At 37.8% G+C, this 18,515-nt stretch overlaps 1 protein-coding gene across 2 annotated transcripts in view; it reads right to left on the bottom strand.

The window, feature by feature from the left end:
• Positions 1 to 18,515, bottom strand: part of AP4E1 (adaptor related protein complex 4 subunit epsilon 1) — an 86,592-nt gene that overhangs the window by 14,151 nt on the left and 53,926 nt on the right. For both annotated transcript variants that reach the window (XM_032297474.1, XM_032297475.1), the window contains one exon: positions 3,908 to 4,031. In XM_032297474.1, the coding sequence (XP_032153365.1) occupies positions 3,908 to 4,031 (124 nt within the window). The remainder of the gene's footprint in view (positions 1 to 3,907; positions 4,032 to 18,515) is intronic.

Below are 18,515 nucleotides of genomic sequence, written 5' to 3' on the forward strand. Positions count from 1 at the left end.
TTTCTTCCTCCAGGTACCAAAAGAGTTTTCTAATGAAAAAAAGAAAAAAGGTATACAATAAACCTCTTAGGAAAAAAAAAAGGTATACGATAAACCTCTTAGACAAAAACTGGTTGTACTTGCCATAAGCAGATCCAAAGTGGTCATGGGAACCACTAAAATAATCCCTACCATTTCTAGAATAGAATTCTCAAAAGAAGCACCTCTAGGAAATTCATGAATACCCACAGTAGTATTATAGTATCTTTGTACTCCCTTTAACCAAAATATTACATTTACAAAAAAAAAAAAGAGAGAGAGAGAGAAAGAATAAGTCCCTAAATTTTACTAATAAATGATTTAAATATCAGTTTAACAACAACAGGTGTGGAGGCAGGTATGGAGGACAGTGGGCTGCTCCATCCAGACCCCTCTTCAGTGAAGGACTGTTGATCATCTGTTGGGAGTGCTGTCAGCTCTCAACCCCTTCAGGGATTGCTTGAGCTGCAGAGGGCTACTTCACCCAAGATCACACCCCTTCCAAGGCAGCCTATATCCAGTGATGAACGAATGATAGTATAAAGTTCTTGCCATCCAGCTTGGTCCAACTCAGGACAACTCTGAAGAGTCATTTCAGCTCCAGAGCTCCCCATGGGGTCAGCAGAGGTTGTCACTGGTAATGCATTGCATCTTAACTTCTGCCCAAACTTCCTTCTTTTCCCTTCCTTCTAAAGATGTTGATCCCAATGACACTCCTAATTATTCTGCATACTAAATGCCATCACAGAATGTGCTTCCCAGGGAACTCAATACACAACTGGCAAAAAGGAGGCTCAAAAGGAGCCTAAAAGGAATCTTAAGCTATTTTAAAGATTTGTCTTATTTATTTCATCTGCATACATGCTTGTGAACAACACAAACATTCTGTCACACATACATATAGACCATCTAAAAAGTAGTAAAATATGGCCAGGTGCAGTAGCGCAGGCCTACAATCCCAGCACTTTGGGAGGCCAAGGCAGGTGGATCACTTGAGCCCCAGAGTTCAAAACCGGCCAGGCCAAATTGGTGAAACCCCACCTCTACTAAAAACATTAAAATCAGCTGGGCATGGTGTCGGACATCTGTAATCCTAGCTGCTTGGGAGGCTAAGGCATGAGAATCACTAGAACCCAGGAGGTGGAGGATGCAGTCAGCCGAGATCACACCACTGCACTCTGGTCTGGGTGACAGAAGAGGCTTTTCTCAAATAATAATAAATAAATAATAAAAATAAAAAGTGGTAAAATACATAAGCAAGCAACATAAGGCCATTCATTTTATATACAAAATATGCTTCTTAATGACATGAAACATTATAAAAAGAATATTTTTAAACATGAGTCATCTTTGCCAAGATTTTGATAATACTATTATATAATACATGGTTTTCTATGGTGTGTCCTTGTATTACTTTAATTCAGACCATTCAAACATAGACATAAATCCTGACCAAGTAACTAACCCTTGAGAGATTAGGGGTGCACTTTAACTCAGCTCTAGTAATTCCCATTTGAGATGGGGTGCTGCCAGGTAAGAAATTATAAATTAGGTTACTACTTTATTCTCAGGTTGCCAGGGACTGTAAGAGAGCAACTGTCTTCCCTCTAAGATGATTCACCTTGCCAATTACTAGGTTCCTCTTCTGAAATAATGTGTGAGCTAAGTTCCCTTTGGAAGCAAATTTTAAATTCATCCCTCATCTTCCATTTCACAATAATACAGTATATATTATATAATTCCTTAGCAGTTTTCCAAAATGGCATTTCTCTGAGGGTAATATATGTGTATGTATAGCATTTACAAGGCCCTGTCACATTCCCTAGATCCTAGTTAAGTACTATAGTAGCAGATGCTGTCACCTGTTACACAGGTAAAAGTGTGTAAGTTTCTCCCTGGGTTTGAAGGGTTCCTGTCTTTCCCTTGTCCCTTGGTGTCTGTTTGTGACACTTAATTGCTGTCACCTTCATCATCAAATGCACACAAACAATATCTGCTCCCCATGCTTAGAGTACCAAAATTAAATATCTGGGAAAGAAAATAAGGAGGTTAACAGAGCAGATAAAAACATATTCTACATTCCTCATGATCTATTATTAGTATATTTCTTCTAATAAATATTTGTAACAAAACCATTGACAAATGTAAGGATGAACATAAAATAAGATGACTGACATTAATACAGAAGAACTCAAAATTCAAATGTCATCCTTCTTAGTTGTCACTTTTGAGATTTTATCACATTTATTCCAACAATGCTGCCATTACTTAAAACATTTTTAACTCTATTAGATGCAGCTTCTTCACGAACAAGAAAACCATTTTCATTACTTTATTGTCGAATCAGAATACTGACCAAAATTACTCAGAATGATCACAAATTTTATTTGGTAAACTCACCTCTTGGATAATGAAGACAATGACAGTAATGACAATCATTATTAATAACAGCAACTACCATTTATCAATCACTTACTATAAACTGGGCTGTACTATGTACTGTATACATATCAACTCAATGTATTCACTTAATTATGTTTCTAAAGGTAACTTAATTATGTTTCCAAAATCAAAATATACCTTACAAGGATGAAATCTGGCTCTAAATAAGACATTTAAACAAACGCATCACCAATTTTCAAGGTAGCTGGAAAGAAACTCTGAAAGCATTTTGGGCAAAGTATACAGCTTCCTCAGATGAGTACAGATGGTGCCTGACCTACAATAATTCAACTTAATGATTTTTTTGGCTTTACAATGGTGTGAAAGCAATAGAGTTTAGAGAAACCATACTTCAAATTTTGAAGTTTTATCTTTTTCCAGGCTAGCAATATGTGATAGAATATTCTCTTGCAATGCTGAGATAATAATGAGCTAATAAGATAATAAATAGGTCGGGCACGGTGGGTCACACTTGTAATCCGAGCACTTTGGGAAGCTGAGGTGGGTGGATTACTTGAGGCCAGCAGTTTTGAGACCAGCCTGGCCAACATGGTGAAACCCCATCTCTACTAAAAATACAAAAAATTAGCCGGGTGTGGTGGCAGGCACCTGTAATCCCAGCTATTCAGGAGACTAAGGCAGGAGAATCTCTTGAACCCAGAAGACAGAGGTTGCAGTGAGCCAAGTTCATGCCATTGCACTCCAGCCTAGGCAACAAGAGTAAAGCTGTGTCTCAAAAAATGGTAACAATAAAATAAAATAATAAATAGTAATGGGCCAATAATCAGCAGAACTGACTTCTAGACATAGATCTGGTATTTAGTAGATCACTTCTGATTTATGATATTTTCAACTTATAATGGGTTTATCAGAATGTAACCCTATCGTAAGTTGAAGGGCATCTGTATTATGCCTTCTTTGGGTGACTGACTACATGGCTTCCTCACATGAAATCAATCACCTTATTTTATGTTCACCTCTATATCTGTCAATGTTTCAATGAGACAGTTACAAGATATAGTTATCAGAAGAAAGGGGAATGTAGAACAATATGTTAAATACTAACCTGAATGTATAAATTCTAACATTATTACTATGTATAAAGCTTGTATACATTTTATGCTGTCTTAGAAGGTAGGTAAGTTCTTAAAGTATAAGAGCATACTGTATAATATAAATACTTTCAGAGCAGTAAGTAGAAACCACTGAAACAACAGCCCATACAGAATTTAGCCATTTAATATAATGGCTTTCTTAGAAAGTCACAAGTGTGCCTCTCCCATTGAGAATTATGTGAAAACCACTGAAACAACATACTTCTTGAAAGTCACCCTAAAATAAGCAAATAATGATCATGATGATACAAGCCACGAACAGAAGGCAAATGGAATGCTAAAAGACATTTAAACACTCCCATAACCTCAATTTTAATAAGAAAGGAACTTACTCTTTCAGTCCCGTCTCAGCACTATTCCCAGATACATCTGAACCAAGAGAAATGCCAGCAGGAGACTGTCGTCCAGTGAAGCCAGATGAAGAAAAGGAGAGTCCATATGGTTCAAAATTGAGAACTAGAATTTTAAAACAATAACAGAGGTTCTTATTTAAAACAAAGCAAAAACCGTGAAAGTTACCAATCACTACCGAAATAATTGAAGGCTGTAATCTAACAGCAATTTTTAAACTCTAAGGGACTTGGAGGATGATCTAATCAAATACTTACAGTAATAATAATAAATCAGGTACCATTTGCTAAATGTCTACCATAAGTCTTCATAATACTAGGTGATCAAAGACAAACTAGCCTTCATTTTTATCTTTTTACCTCCTTTAGAAGCTAAAAAAAAGAACTCAATTAGGAAAGACAATTAATAAACCAGGCCTACTGAAAAGTTGCTGCTCCTGTGCAAAAATGTTTAATGAGTTATGAATGAAGAAATGACCATGTTTTACTGAACAAACTGCTCCTAGGTACATTCTTGTACCAAATGGACTGATAGAGCCATCAACGTGAAATCTCCCTAAGGTTAACTCAGATTCTGATTCCTTTGAATCTGTATAACCTAATGAATTCAAAAAGAGCCATGAAAATTCATATTGTTATTTTGGTAGAACAGATGCCAATTCCATTCTCCCTTTCTTTCTATGTAATAAACCCCTCAATTCTTATCTAGATCATGACCACCCAGAGACACTTCCAGACACCTCTGCAATATGACTGAGTTGTCTAACCTATGAAATCAGGCACACATTTTGTTTGCAACTTTTGGAAGGAGTCATGGAAGAAAAGACCATCTTTCTTCTCCCACTTCCTCTTCCCTGCTGGCTAGACTACAACATGATTGCTGGGGTGCAAGCAGCCATCTTGGATCATAAAGTGGAACACCAAAGATGCCAGAGCAGCAAGAGAGGTGAAACTTGCGTTTTTTAAAAATAATCATGAAGCCATCCTCAACCCTACATTGCCTACTTCTGGATTCCTTTAATGGGAGAAAGCAGTAACCATCTATCTCGTATGAGGTCGCACTTTATTTATTTTTTAATAGGCTAATTCACTAAGCCTAATCTTAACTGACAAATTTTGGGCAGTCTAGATTATAAAAAAGGACCTTTTTATATTAAGTGTCAAATTCTGTAATTACTATTCCCATTTTACAAATGAGAAAACTGTGGTAAGGAGTTTGTCCCAAATTACAAAAAACAGAAAGTGACAGAACCAGATATGAACTCAGACATTCTAGCAGCAGAGCTGTACTCCCAACTATTATATGGCCTCCTCCAAAGGGAATATCACCTATTCCAAAGAATACTAAATAAATGGCCAGGTGTGGTGGCTCACACTTGCAATTCCGGCACTTTAGGAGGCCAAGGCAGGTGGATCACAAGGTCAGGAGTTTGAGACCAGCCTGGCCAATATGGTGAAACCCCATCTCTACTAAAAATACGAAAATTAGCCAGGCATGGTGGCATGTGCCTGTATTCTCAGCTGCTCAGGAGGCTGAGGCAGAAGAATTGCTTGAACCTGGGAGATGGAGACTGCAGTGAGCTATCGAGCTACTGCACTCTAGCCTGAGTGACAGAGTGAGACTCCATCTCAAAAACAAAAAAAAAACAAAAACAAAAAAAACTAAATAAATGCTTGTTAGTTACCTAAAAAAATGATACAGCAGAATCAATGTAAAAAATGATAATGATAGACTAATGATCAAGAGAACTGCATTCTGGACATCAATTTGCTGTTAACTAGGCATGTGAACTAGATCTTCATTTCTTCATCTGTAAAGTGAAGAATTCAAACTACGTCAACAGTTTCCAAATGCTGATCTGATAATAAGGATCAAGCTTACTTCACTGAATCTCCCAAGGACCTTTTTATACATACAGCCAAGCTTAGAGAGATTCAGATACAGAAGGGATAGGAGTAGGGCTCAAAAAAGTCTCATTTTTAAAAAACTCTTCGTGATTCTGATTCACAATCATGTTTGGAAACCACTTATCTAAATCTTTTTTAAGGTCTATTCCAGCTAGAATATCCTCTCATTCTAAGTTTTTTTAATTATCTAGCTTAACCTTTCACAGTCCATTTTATGTTGCTGTAAGACAATGCAACAGAAAGCATGATTTATAATGAACAGAAATTTATTTGGCTTATAGTTCTAAAGACTGAGATGTCCAAGAGCATGGCACTGGCATCTGGTGAGGGCCTTCATGCTGCATCATCCCATGATGGAAGGAAGGCAGAAGGGCAAGACAGCGCACGAGCAAGAGAGGGCCAAACTCACTTTTTGAGTGACCCACTCCCATTATAATGATATTAATTCATTTGTGAGGGCAGAGCCCTCAAGACTTAATCACCTCTTATTAGGTCTCACCTCCCAACACTGTTTCACTGGGGATTGTTTCTGACACATGAACTTTGAAGTACACCTTCAAACAATAGCATTCTGCTCCTGCCCCCATAAAATCATGTCCTGATGATGTAAAATATATTCATTCCATTCTAACAGTCTCAAAAGCCTTAGCTCATTCCAGCATTAACTCCAAAGTCCAGAGACATGTAAATCAGATATGGGTGATACTTAAAGCAAATTCCTCTCCAGCTGTGGGGCTGTGAAATTAACAAGCTATGGGTTTCCAAAACACAATAGTCGGGCAGGGATAAAGTAGATATTCCCATTCCAAAAGGGAGAAATAGGCCAGAACAAAGTCATAAGTGGTCTCAAATAAGTCAAAAATCCAACAGAGAAATCAACATTAGGTCTTACTAATCCAGAATAATCTATTTTGACTCCATATTCCACCTTTTGGGGACACTGGAGCAGGCGTTGGACACTCAAGGCCTTAGGCAGCCCCACACCTATGACAGAGTCCTATGACTTTGGGGCTCAGTCCACCCAGCAGCTCTCAAGGGATTGGAGTCTCCTGCCTGCAACTCTCCCAGGCTGGTGCTGCAAGCTAGTGGCATCAATTCTAGGGTTTCAGGGGTGACCCCACTCCCAAGGATCCACTAGACATTGCCCTACTGGGGACTCTCTGTGATGCTTCTGATCCTGTGTTTCTGCTCAGCATTGCCCTAGTCAGGGCTTTCTGTGGTGGCTCCACACCTGTGACAAGTCTCTGCCTAAGCCCCAGAAAGTCCATGACACCTTTTGAAATATAGGTGGAGGACACCATGACCCCATGGCTCTTGCACACTGTGTATCTACAGAATTAGCACCACATATGCCACCAAGGTTTATGGCTTGAATCTTCTGGAGTAGCAGGTCAAGCCACAGCTGAAACCACATGAATGGCTGAACCAACCACGGAATGCTGCACCAGAATTCAAGGAGCAGAGACTGGAGGTGGCTCTGGGCAGCAAACCCATGAAGGGCACCCTAGTCCCATCCCCCAAAAGCATTCTGCACTCCCAGAGCTCTGAACCTGTGAAGAGAGGGGCAGCCTCTGAGATCTCTGAAATGCCTTTAGTGTTACTCTCCCAATGTGTTGATGATCTTTTCTACCTATACTGATCACTTTAGCAGATAGTCACTTGACCAGATCCTTGGCCTGGTCTTCCAAACTATTTTCTCATTCTCTACATGGCCAGGCTGAAAATTTTCCAACTTTCTATTATGCTTCTGTTTAACTATAAATTCTATCTTTTTTTTTTTTTTTTTGAGATGGAGTCTCACACTGTTGCCCTGGCTGAAGTACAGTGGTGCAATCTCGGTCACTGCAACCTCTGCCTCCCAGGTTCAAGCAATTCTCCTGCCTCAGCCTCCCAAGTATGTGGGACTACAGGCGCACACCACCACGCCCAGCTAATTTTTTGTATTTTTAGTAGAGACAGGGTTTCACTATGTTGGCCAGGCTGGTCTTGAACTCCTGACCTTGTAATCCACCCACCTCAGCCTCCCAAAGTGCTGGGATTACAGGTGTGAGCCATAGCGCCCAGTCTATAAATTCCATCTTTAAGTCATTTATTTCATGTCTTACTACATGCAGTTAAAAGTAGCCACACAGCTCCTTCAATATTTTGCATAGAAATTTCTTCCACCAGATTTCTAGTCCATCACTCTTAAATTCTGTCTTCCATAAAGCCCTCGAGCATAAAGAGACATAATTCATCCAAGATTTTTACCACTTTATAAGAAAGGTAGCCTTACTGTAGTTTCCAGTAAGATTTATTCCTCTTTCCCGTCTGGGATCTCATATACTTAATGAACTTAGAGATTATTAAGTATACTTAATTAATTTGCAGATTATTAAGAGACAGTGAAGCCCATATGTCTAACAACACACTGATCATGAACACTTAATAATCTCTAACTTTCAGATTTTCTCTATAGCTCTCCTCTTCTTCTCAGCCCTCACCAGAGCTACCCTTAATATAATGTTTATGGCAATCTAAGACTTTCCTAGCCTGCTCCCTTAAATTCTTCTGCTCTACCCATTACCCAGCTTCAAAGCCATTTCCACATTTTCAGGTATTTGTAATAGCGACAGCCTCACTTCTCAGGACCAATTTTCTGTCATAGTCCATTTTATGTTGCTATAACAGAATACCACAGAATGATTAATTTATGATGAACAAAAATGTATAGCCAGGAGGTAATTCCAGCACTTTGGGAGGCAAAGGCAAGTGGATCATTTGAGGTCAGGAGTGTAAGACCAGCCCAGCCAACATGGTGAAACCCCATCTCTACTAATAATACAAAAATTAGCCAGGCGTGGTGATGTATGTCTGTAATCCCAGCTACTCAGGAGGCTGAGGCAGAAAAATCGCTTGAACCTAGGAGGTAGAGGTTGCAGTGAGTCGAGATCATGCCTCTGCACTCCAGCCTGGGTGACAGAGCAAGACTCTGTCTCAAAAAAAAAAAAAAAGAAAGAAAAGAAAAATTTATTTGGCTCATGGTTCTGGAGGTTGGACCTCCATCTTTAAGTTTAAGAGTATGGCATTAGCATTTGGCAAGGGCCTTCATGCTGCATTATGAAGAAAGCAGAAGGGCAAGAAAGTGTGAGAGCAAGAGGGCCAAATTCATTTTTATAACAACCCACTCTCATGATAATGATATTAATCAATTCATGAAGGCTGATTACTCATGGCCTGATCACCTCTTTACAGTCCAACCTCTGAATACCATCCCAATGACAATTAAATTTAAATAGGGTTTTGAAAAACACATTCAAACCATAGCACTTACCATCCAACAGTGGTATCTTTTTAATAGCATCTGTGACAGTGAGTCATCCAGCCACTGCATTAACACTTCCAGTAGCAGTGACTACCTCAAGAAATGTTTTCTATGCACATTAAAGATAAAGAGTTTAAACCAAGAGCAGAAAGAAGCTCAAAATTAGAAGGACAAAGTTTGAAGGCAGAGAGAATAAAACAGACATGGAAAGGAACAGTATTTGGAGAGCAAGCAGAAAAAAAAAATCAATTCCAAGTCAAAAGAATTAAGACTATCATCTAAGGAAGGGCTGGAAAGGCTCAAGGCTGAGAATAAAGTTCAAGCCACATTATTTTCATTCTTCAGTGAAAACTCCCCAAGACCCATACAGCAATGAATGCCTAAAAGAACTAAAGATGCTGAAGAGTTAACTACATGTGCAAGAGCTCTATGCACATGTGTGGAGCAGAAGGGAAAAAAATGGTATGCAGAAAGAGCCAAGAGAAGGAAGAAGACAGCTGACTTGCAACTTAGTGAATATGTAGAATTTAGCCAGATGATGAATGAGGGCAATTCACCAGAAGAGAAAACATGAGCTGGAGGCAGAGTCCTTGGAGTTGGGAGCCACTGAAGTATTCTAAGTAAGACATAATAAAGTATAAACTATCCTGTGCATAAGTGAATAATACAACATTTAACCTATTTGTATCCCTTATTATTAATACTTTAGAGGCCTCGGTTAACGTACACTCATTTATCATACTTCATACTGAAATTCTTTTATACTTTGATAACTTGGCTATATTTCTCTAACCATCCTCAGCTGTTATTAATTTTTTTAATTAGTTAAGTAATTAACTTTAGTTATCTGATTCTTGTTATTTTATTTTTTGAGAGACTAACAACCTCACGTTGACATGGCTTTCCAAAAGCCATAGTTAGTAAATACTGTTTCCCCTTATTATTTCTGGTTATCTAGTGCTGGAGTTATAACACATTTGATTAACATTTTAATAGAATAATCCACACTGATTCTGAAATGCTTTCTTTGATGGGAAATTTTAAGAAAGTTTGTTCCCCATCATCTCACCTATTTTTGCTAATTCTTAATATCTCATGGTATTTTCCTGAAGTTTATTCATTTTTCTGACTAAGAGATCAAAATATCACTTATTAAAGTAACATTTAACTACTACTCTCTACAAATATTTATAGAAATCTGAAATAAGATTAGTACCAGAACAGGCTGGGTGTGGTGGCTTGAGCCTGCAATCCCAGAATTTTGGGAGGTAGAGAAGGGCGGATCACTTGAGGTCCGGAATTCGAGACCAGCCTGGGCAACAGGTGAAATGCCATCTCTACTAAAAATACAAAAATTAGCTGATGTGGTGGCATTCACCAGTTGTCCCAGCTGCTCAGGAAGTTGTGGCATGAGAATCACTTGAAACCAAGAAGTGGAGGCTGCAAAGAGCCGAGATTGTGACACTGCACTCCAGCCTGGGCAACAGAGTGAGACTCCGTCTCAAAAAAAAAAAAAAAAAAATTAGTACCAAAACAGATAATGGAAAGATTCCAGAATTAACTCTTTATGCATAAAATACCTATTTCCCCTACTCTTTATTTTCTGTCTTAGAGTCAATCCCAATTCTAAGATATATAATTTTATTATTTATCCCACAAGTATTTATTAACTACTTGCTATTTCCTGTCTCATAACCAATTTCCTTTTCTATGCCAGTCTATTGAAATTTCAATTTTGCTTTAAAGGACTTTTGAAACACAGATTTGGGAGGAGAGAGGAAGAACCTAGTTTGAGAACTTAATCCCATTTACAATGATGGCTCTATGGGGAAAAAAATATACTTGGCAAAGGACTGCATAAGCTTGGAGAATTCCAGGGCTCTTATATTTGGGTCAGCAATTTAACTTATTTTAAGAAAGAAAATAGGCAGTGCCAGGAAACAGTCTCCCTATTCTATCTCTCTTTCCCTAGCTTACCCTTGACTTCAGTAATGGCAAGTGGTGGACCCCAGATACTTGAACATAAGGAAATAGGGCAACTGAACCAGACCTCCCACTGTGGAAACTCAGATTTTCACTCTATGTCCTGAATGTCATAAGGCCTTTATATGCAGTACAGCCACAGGTTGGGCAATTATAATTCAAAAGTTTAATTTTTCCCTCAATATATTCTACTAATATATAAAAAGTTAATGAAAGGAAACTGATTACACTTTGAAAGAGAGTTTAATTTTTATAGTCCATTAGTTATCACTTTGATAAATAACATATAAAAACCCTTAGAAGAAAGGGATTGCATGGAATACATGCACCTTCCAATCCATGAACACATGATGGATTTCATTTATTTGTGTCTTGTTTGATTTCTTTAATTAATGTTGAGTGGTTTTCATTAAACACAACTTTCTCACCTGCTTAAGTTTATTATTAGGTATTTCGCTCCTTTTGGCGCTATCATAAATTGGGCTGTCTTCCTAATATCCTTGGCAAACAGTTTGCTTTTAGTGCATAAAAATGCAACTGATTTTTGCATGTTGACTTTGCATCCTGCAACTTTCCAGAATTTGCTTATTACTTCTAAGAGTTTTTTGATGGAATCTAATTTAGGTTTTCTATAAAGAAAGCCGTATTATCTGCAAAGAGGAACAATTTTCCTTTCCAATCTGAATACCTTTCTTCTTTCTCTTGCTTAATTGCTCTGGCTAGTATTTCCCGTACTGTGTTGACTACAAAATAGAAGAGTGGGCATTCTTGCTTTTCTCCTGATCTCAGAGGAAAAGTTTTTGATTTTTCAGCACACCATGTTATAATGTTAGCTGTGAGTTTATCATATATGGCATTTATTATATTGGGATACTGCCTTCTATTCTTAGTTATCAAGTTTTTTTTTTAAATCATGAAAGGGACTTCAATTTTGTCAAACACTTTTTCTACTTTTATTGAGAATCGTATGGTTGTTATCCTTTACTCTGTTAATGTGATGTCACATTAATTTATTTTCAGATGTTGAACCATCCTTGGATCCCTGGAATAAATCCCACTTGATCATGGTGTATGATCCTTTTATTGAGTTCAGTTCCCTAGTATTTTGCCTTTATTCATCACGGATATTGGCCTGCAGTTTTCTTTTTTTTTGTGGTGGCTCTCTCTGGCTTTTCTATCAGGGTAATGCTGGTCTCATAAAATAAGTTTAGAAATATTCTCTCCTCTTCAAATTTTTGGAAGAGGTTGACAAGGATTGACATTCTCTCTCTCTCTCTCTTTTTTTTTTTTTTTTTTTTTTAAGAGATGGGGTTCAGGCTGGTCTCAAACTCCTGGCTTCAAGTGATCCTCCTGCCATTGCCTCCCAAATTGCTGGGACCACAGGCATGAGCCACTATGCCCAGCCCCAATATTAATTCATTAAGCGTTTGGTAGAATTCACCAATGAAGAACCACTAAAGACCATGAATACCCAAATTAATCTTGAGAATAATGAACAAAACTGAAGGCATCACACTTACTGATTTCAAAATATATTACAAACCTACAATAATCAAAACAGCATACTACTGGCATAAAGACAGATACAGAGACAGAACAGAGGGTCCAGAAATAAACCCAAGCATTTATGTTCAACTGATTTCGAACAAGGACACCAAGAATATGCAACAGAGAAACGATAGTCTTCTCAACAAACAGCATTGGGAAAACCAAATATGCACATGCAGAAGAATAAAATGGAAGCTTTATCTTACACCATACATAAAAATTCACTCAAAATGAATTCAGGACTTAACTGTAAGACCCAAAACTGTAAAACTCATAGAAAGAAACATAAGGGAAAAGCTGCTTTATGACACTGGTCTTTACAATGATTTCATGGATATGACACCAAAAGTACAGGTAACAATAACAAAAACAAATGGCAATACATCAAATTAAAAAACTTCGTCACAGCAAAGAAAACACGAAAAGGCAACGTATGGGATGGGAGAAAATATTTGCAAATCACATATCTGGTAAGGGTTAACCTCCAAAATATGTTAATCCTATGACTCAATAGTTTAAAAAAAAAAAAACCAATAACCTGATTAAAAAATAGGCAATAACTTGAATAAACGTTTCTCCAAATAAGACATACACATGGCCAACACATATTTGAAAAAATGCTCAATGTCACCATTAGCAAGAAAATACAAACCAAAACCATAATAAGGCATCACCTTGTACCTGTCAGGATGGTAATTATCAAAGAAAAGAAAACATAACATGTGTCAACAAGGCTATGAAAAAGTTAGAACCCTTACCCATTGTTGATGGGAATGCAAAATGGTGCAGCCACTGTGGAAAGCAGTACGGAGCTTCCTCAAAAAAATAAAAATACAGGCAATGCCCGGTAGCTCATGCCTATAATCCCAGTGCTTTGCAATGTAAAGGGAGGAGGATCTCTTGAGCTCAAGAGTTTGAGACCAGCCTGGGCAGCATTTCTGTCTCTACAAAAAATTAAAAGTTAACCAGGCATGGTAGCATGTACTTGTAATCCTAGATGCTCAGGAGGCTAAGACAGTAGGATCACTTAAGCCCAAGAGTTCAAGGCTACAGTGAACTATGATCATTCCACTGCACTCTGGCCTAGGTAACAGAATGAGACCCTGTCAAAAAAAAAAAAAAAAAAATAGCCAAGCACAGTGGCTCACATCTGTAATCCTAGCACTTTAGGAGGCCAAGACTGGTGGATTACCTGAGGTGAGGAGTTTGAGACCAGCCTGGTCAACATGGCGAAACCCCATCTCTACTAAAAATACAAAAATTAGCCGGGCATAGTGGCTCATGCTTGTACTCCCAGCCACCCAGGAGGCTGAGGCAGAAGAATTGCTTGAATGCAGGAGGCAGAGGTTTCAGTGAGCTGAGATCACACCACTGCACTCCAGCCTGGGGGACAGAGCAAGACTCTGTCTCTAAATAAATAAATAAAAATACAACTACTATATGCTCCAACAGTCTCACTTCTGAGGGGGTATTTATCCCAAATAGTTGAAATCAGGATCCAAAAGAGATATTATCACTCCCATGTTCATTGCAGCAGTATTCACAATAGCCAAGATGTGAAAACAACTTAAACGCTCATCAGTAAGTGAATGGATAAAGATGTCATATACATATACAATGGAATACTATTAAGCCTTGAAAATGAAGAAAATTCTGCAATATATGACAACATGGATAAAGCTTAGGGATATTATGCTAAGTGAGATAAGGTACAGAAAAATATTGCATGGGTCCACTTTTATGAGGTACCTAAAAGGTCAAATTCATAGAATTGAGGAATGGAATGGTGGCTGACAGAGGCTAAGGGGAGAGAGAAATGGGGATTTACCAATCAATGGGCATGAAGTTTTAGTTAAACAAGATGAGTAAGTGCTAGAGATCTGCTGTACAACATTTTATCTATAGTATCATAATATATTATACACTTAAAAATTTGTTAAGAGGGGACACCTCCAGGAAAGGTTCTTAATCACAATAAAATAATAAAAAAATTTTAAAGTTAAAAAAAGGCAAAAAAGAGCGAATGCTTCTGAAAAAAGAGAACATCAAGTAATGTTCCTAATTTTTGGTATCATTCTAGGATCAACAGTTTAGTTGTTGTCTTAACTATATATGTCTAGCACAGAGACTGGAAAATAAGTACTCAAAAAATCATTAAAAGGCAAATAGAAAAAAAAAATCTTTCAGCATTCAACTTTTGAGTATTGACATTGTGAACTCATAAACAGATAATATGTTAACTGATCTCCCTTTATTCACATGCATACTTCCTTTCTACCATCCAAGTAACTCAAGGATTCCCCTTTACCAAAATCATGTCAGAAGTATTTTCCTAATAGGCTGCATTTCTTTTTTTAATTTAATTTTATTATTTTATTATTTTTTCAAGACGAGGTTTCACCATAATAGTCAGGCTGGTCTCAAACTCCTAACCTCAGGTGATCTGCCCGCCTCAGCCTCCCAAAGTGCTGGGATTACAGGCATGAACCACCGTGCCCGGCTGGGCTGCATTTCTTAAGTACAAAGTTACTCTTTCCTTTATTAGCTGTTTCTAACTTAAATCATCAGGTATTTTGTTGAACGAAGAATTTTAATACACTTAAGAAATATTGGACTGCTCACAGCCATGCAGCTGTCTCCTGTGTGAGAGAAACATCCCCATGGGGCTACCCTCAGAAGACACGCCCACCCCACCCCTAAGGCCAGCCAAGCAGCCATGCACCCACATACTGAGCCTAAGAAACAGCCCCATAGGCTGCTCTTGGCAGATGTGTCGTCCCAAGGCAGGCTAAGCAACTACATGCCCATGCTCCCAGCCAGAGTAACGGCTCCACGGCCCCAAACCTCAGCGAGCCAGACCCCAAGTTGGCTGACTTACTGTGTACATGCACATATCCATGACTTGAGAAATAGCCTGGGAAGCCCACCCTTGGCAAAGCCACACCACTATCACCACAAACTGAGTCTGGGCCACTGAGAAACTCTCAAAAACCACTAGTATAGATTACAGGTAAAGAAACTACATGGTCAGGCACGACAGCTCACACCTATAATCCCAGCACTTTGGGAGGCTGAGGTGGGCAGATCTTCTGAGGTCAGGAGTTTGAGACCAGCCTGACCAATATGGTGAAACCCTGTCTCTACTGAAAATACAAAAATTACCCGGGCATGGTGGCATGTATCTGTCGTCCCAGCTACTCAGGAAGCTGAGATGGAAGAACTGCTTGCAGTGAGCCAAGGTTGTGCCACTGCACTCCAGCCTGGGCAACAGAGCAAGACAAGAAAGAAAGAAAGACAGAAAAACCGAAAGAAAATAAAGAAATGAAACAAACAAACTAACTACATGAAGACTACACTATATGTCCACCTAGAACCAAGGCCAATGTACCCTACTGAACTTATACTCCAAGACCCATTTATACAAATAATTCTTACCCTTCAAACTCCACTACATAAAATTGAAAGAGTGAACTTTTCCACCAGATTCATACCAATCAACATAGGGATAAATCAACCACGAAAAAAGAAACATGTACCAAAGCAAAAAAATAAATTTCTAGTGACAGACCCCCAATCATAAGGAAATATATGAAATTCCAGAAAAAAGGATTCAAAATACCAGTCTTAAGGAAACTCAGTGAGATACAAAAGAATACAGGCAGACAATTCAAAGAAATCAGGAAAACAATACATTATTTGAACAAGAAATTCAATAAAGAGATATAAAAAAGAACCAAACAGAAATCCTAGAGCTGAAGAATTCAATAAATGAAATAAAATATATAAGCAAGAGCTTCAATAACACATCAGAAAGCAGAAGAAATAATTTCTGAAATTGAAGACAGGTCTTTTGAAATAACAGGACAAAAAAAAAGAAAAAAGAATTTTTTAAAAATGAAGAAAGCCTACAGGATTTATGGGACACCATTAAGCAAATAAATATTTGTATTATGGGCACTCCAGAAGGAGAAGAAAAGGAAAATTGCAAAGAAAACAATTAATGAAATGATAGCAAGAAAATTTCCAAGTCTTGGAAGAAAGAATATCCTAGTCCAGGAAGCTCAAAGAACCTCAATAGATTCAACCCCAAGCAGGTCCTTTTCAAGGCGCATTTTTGTCAAATCGTCAAAAATCAAAGACAAAGAATTTTGAAAGCAGTGACAGAAAAGCATCAAGTCACATATAAGGGAATCCCTATTAGACTAACAACTGATTTCTCACCAGAAACCTTATAGGCCAGGAGTAAAGGGGATGATATATTCAAAGTACTAAAAAAGAAATAGAAAAAATAGTCAGTATGAATATCATACCCAGCAAAGCTATCCCTCAGAAATAAAGGGGAAATAAGATCTTTCACAGGCAAGCAAAATCAGGGAATTCATTACCATTAGACCACCCTTTCATGAAATACTCAAGGGAGTCTGAAAGCGAAAAGACAGTAAGTACCATTATGAAAACATTCAAAACTATAAAACTTACTGGTAGAGCTGATACATAAATGAGAAAAAGAAAGAAATCAAACTTTATCACTAAAGAAAACCACCCAACTGCAAAAATAAACGAAAGGAAGTAAGTAACAAAGCATATGTAAAACACCCAGAAAACAATCAATAAAATGATAGCAGCAAATCCTCACCCATCAATAATAACCTTGAACGCAAATGGATCAAATTCTACCACTTAAAAGACAGAGAATGACTGCCTGGATTTTTAAGAAAACAAGACTCAACAATACACTGCCTACAAGAAACCCACCTCACCTGTAAAGACACACACAGACTGAAAGTGAGGGGATGGAAAAAGATACTCCAGACAAACAGAAACCAAAAGTGAGCAGAAGTCACTATACTAATAACAAACAAAACAGACTTTAAGTTAAAAGCTGTAAGAGGACACAAAGAAAAACACTGTATAATAAAGGGACCATAGCACTGAAATGTCCTTAAAAAAAAAAGAAAAAAAAAAAAAAAGAAAAAAGAAAGAAAGAAAGGGATTAATTCATAAAAAGAATATAACAATTATAAATATGTATGTACCCAACACCAGAGCATCCAAATATATAAAGCAAATATTAGACCTAAAGGGAGAGAGAAACCCTGATTTGGTTATAGTTGGCGGCTTCAAAACACTGTACTCTCAGCATTGAACAAATTATCTAGCACTTCAAATGTTTATTGCAGAGCACTATTCAAAGTAGCCAAGATATGGAATCAACATAACATGGAACCAGCCTAGGTGTCCAACAATAGATGAATGGATAAAGAAAATGATGTGGTATATATACAAAGTGAAATACTATTCAGCCATAAAAACGTATGAAATCCTGTCATTCATGGCAACATGGATGAAACTGAAGGACATTATATTAAGTGAGGAACAAAAAATACCACATGTTCTCTCTTATATGTGGAAGCTAAAGAAAGTTGATCTCATAAAAGTAAAATTTAGAATACAGGACACTAGGGGCTGGGAAGGGTGGGGGAAGGGAAGAATACAGAGGGATTTGTCAAAGGATAAAAAAATTATACATAGCTACATAAAAGAAATAAGTTCTAGTGTTCTACACCACTATAGAACACTACATTACTATAGTTAACAAAAAGCATTAGTCTCAAAAACTAGAAGGATATTGAACATTCCTAACACAAAGAAATGATAAATATTTGAGATGATGGATATGCTAATTACTCTGATCTGAACACTACACATGGATCAAAACATGATTATATTCCCCATGAAGCTCACTAGTCCATAATAACCAGGGTTGTTTTCTGAAACTTTCCACAGGTATGCTACACTAGTATGTGTCAGCCCACTAGCACAATGAACAACATGATACCCCCACCT

The sequence above is a fragment of the Sapajus apella genome, unplaced genomic scaffold (genome assembly GCF_009761245.1).
Source record: "Sapajus apella isolate SASKATOON/1434 unplaced genomic scaffold, GSC_monkey_1.0 scaffold37, whole genome shotgun sequence".
In the NCBI taxonomy this organism is placed as follows: Eukaryota; Metazoa; Chordata; class Mammalia; order Primates; family Cebidae; genus Sapajus; species Sapajus apella.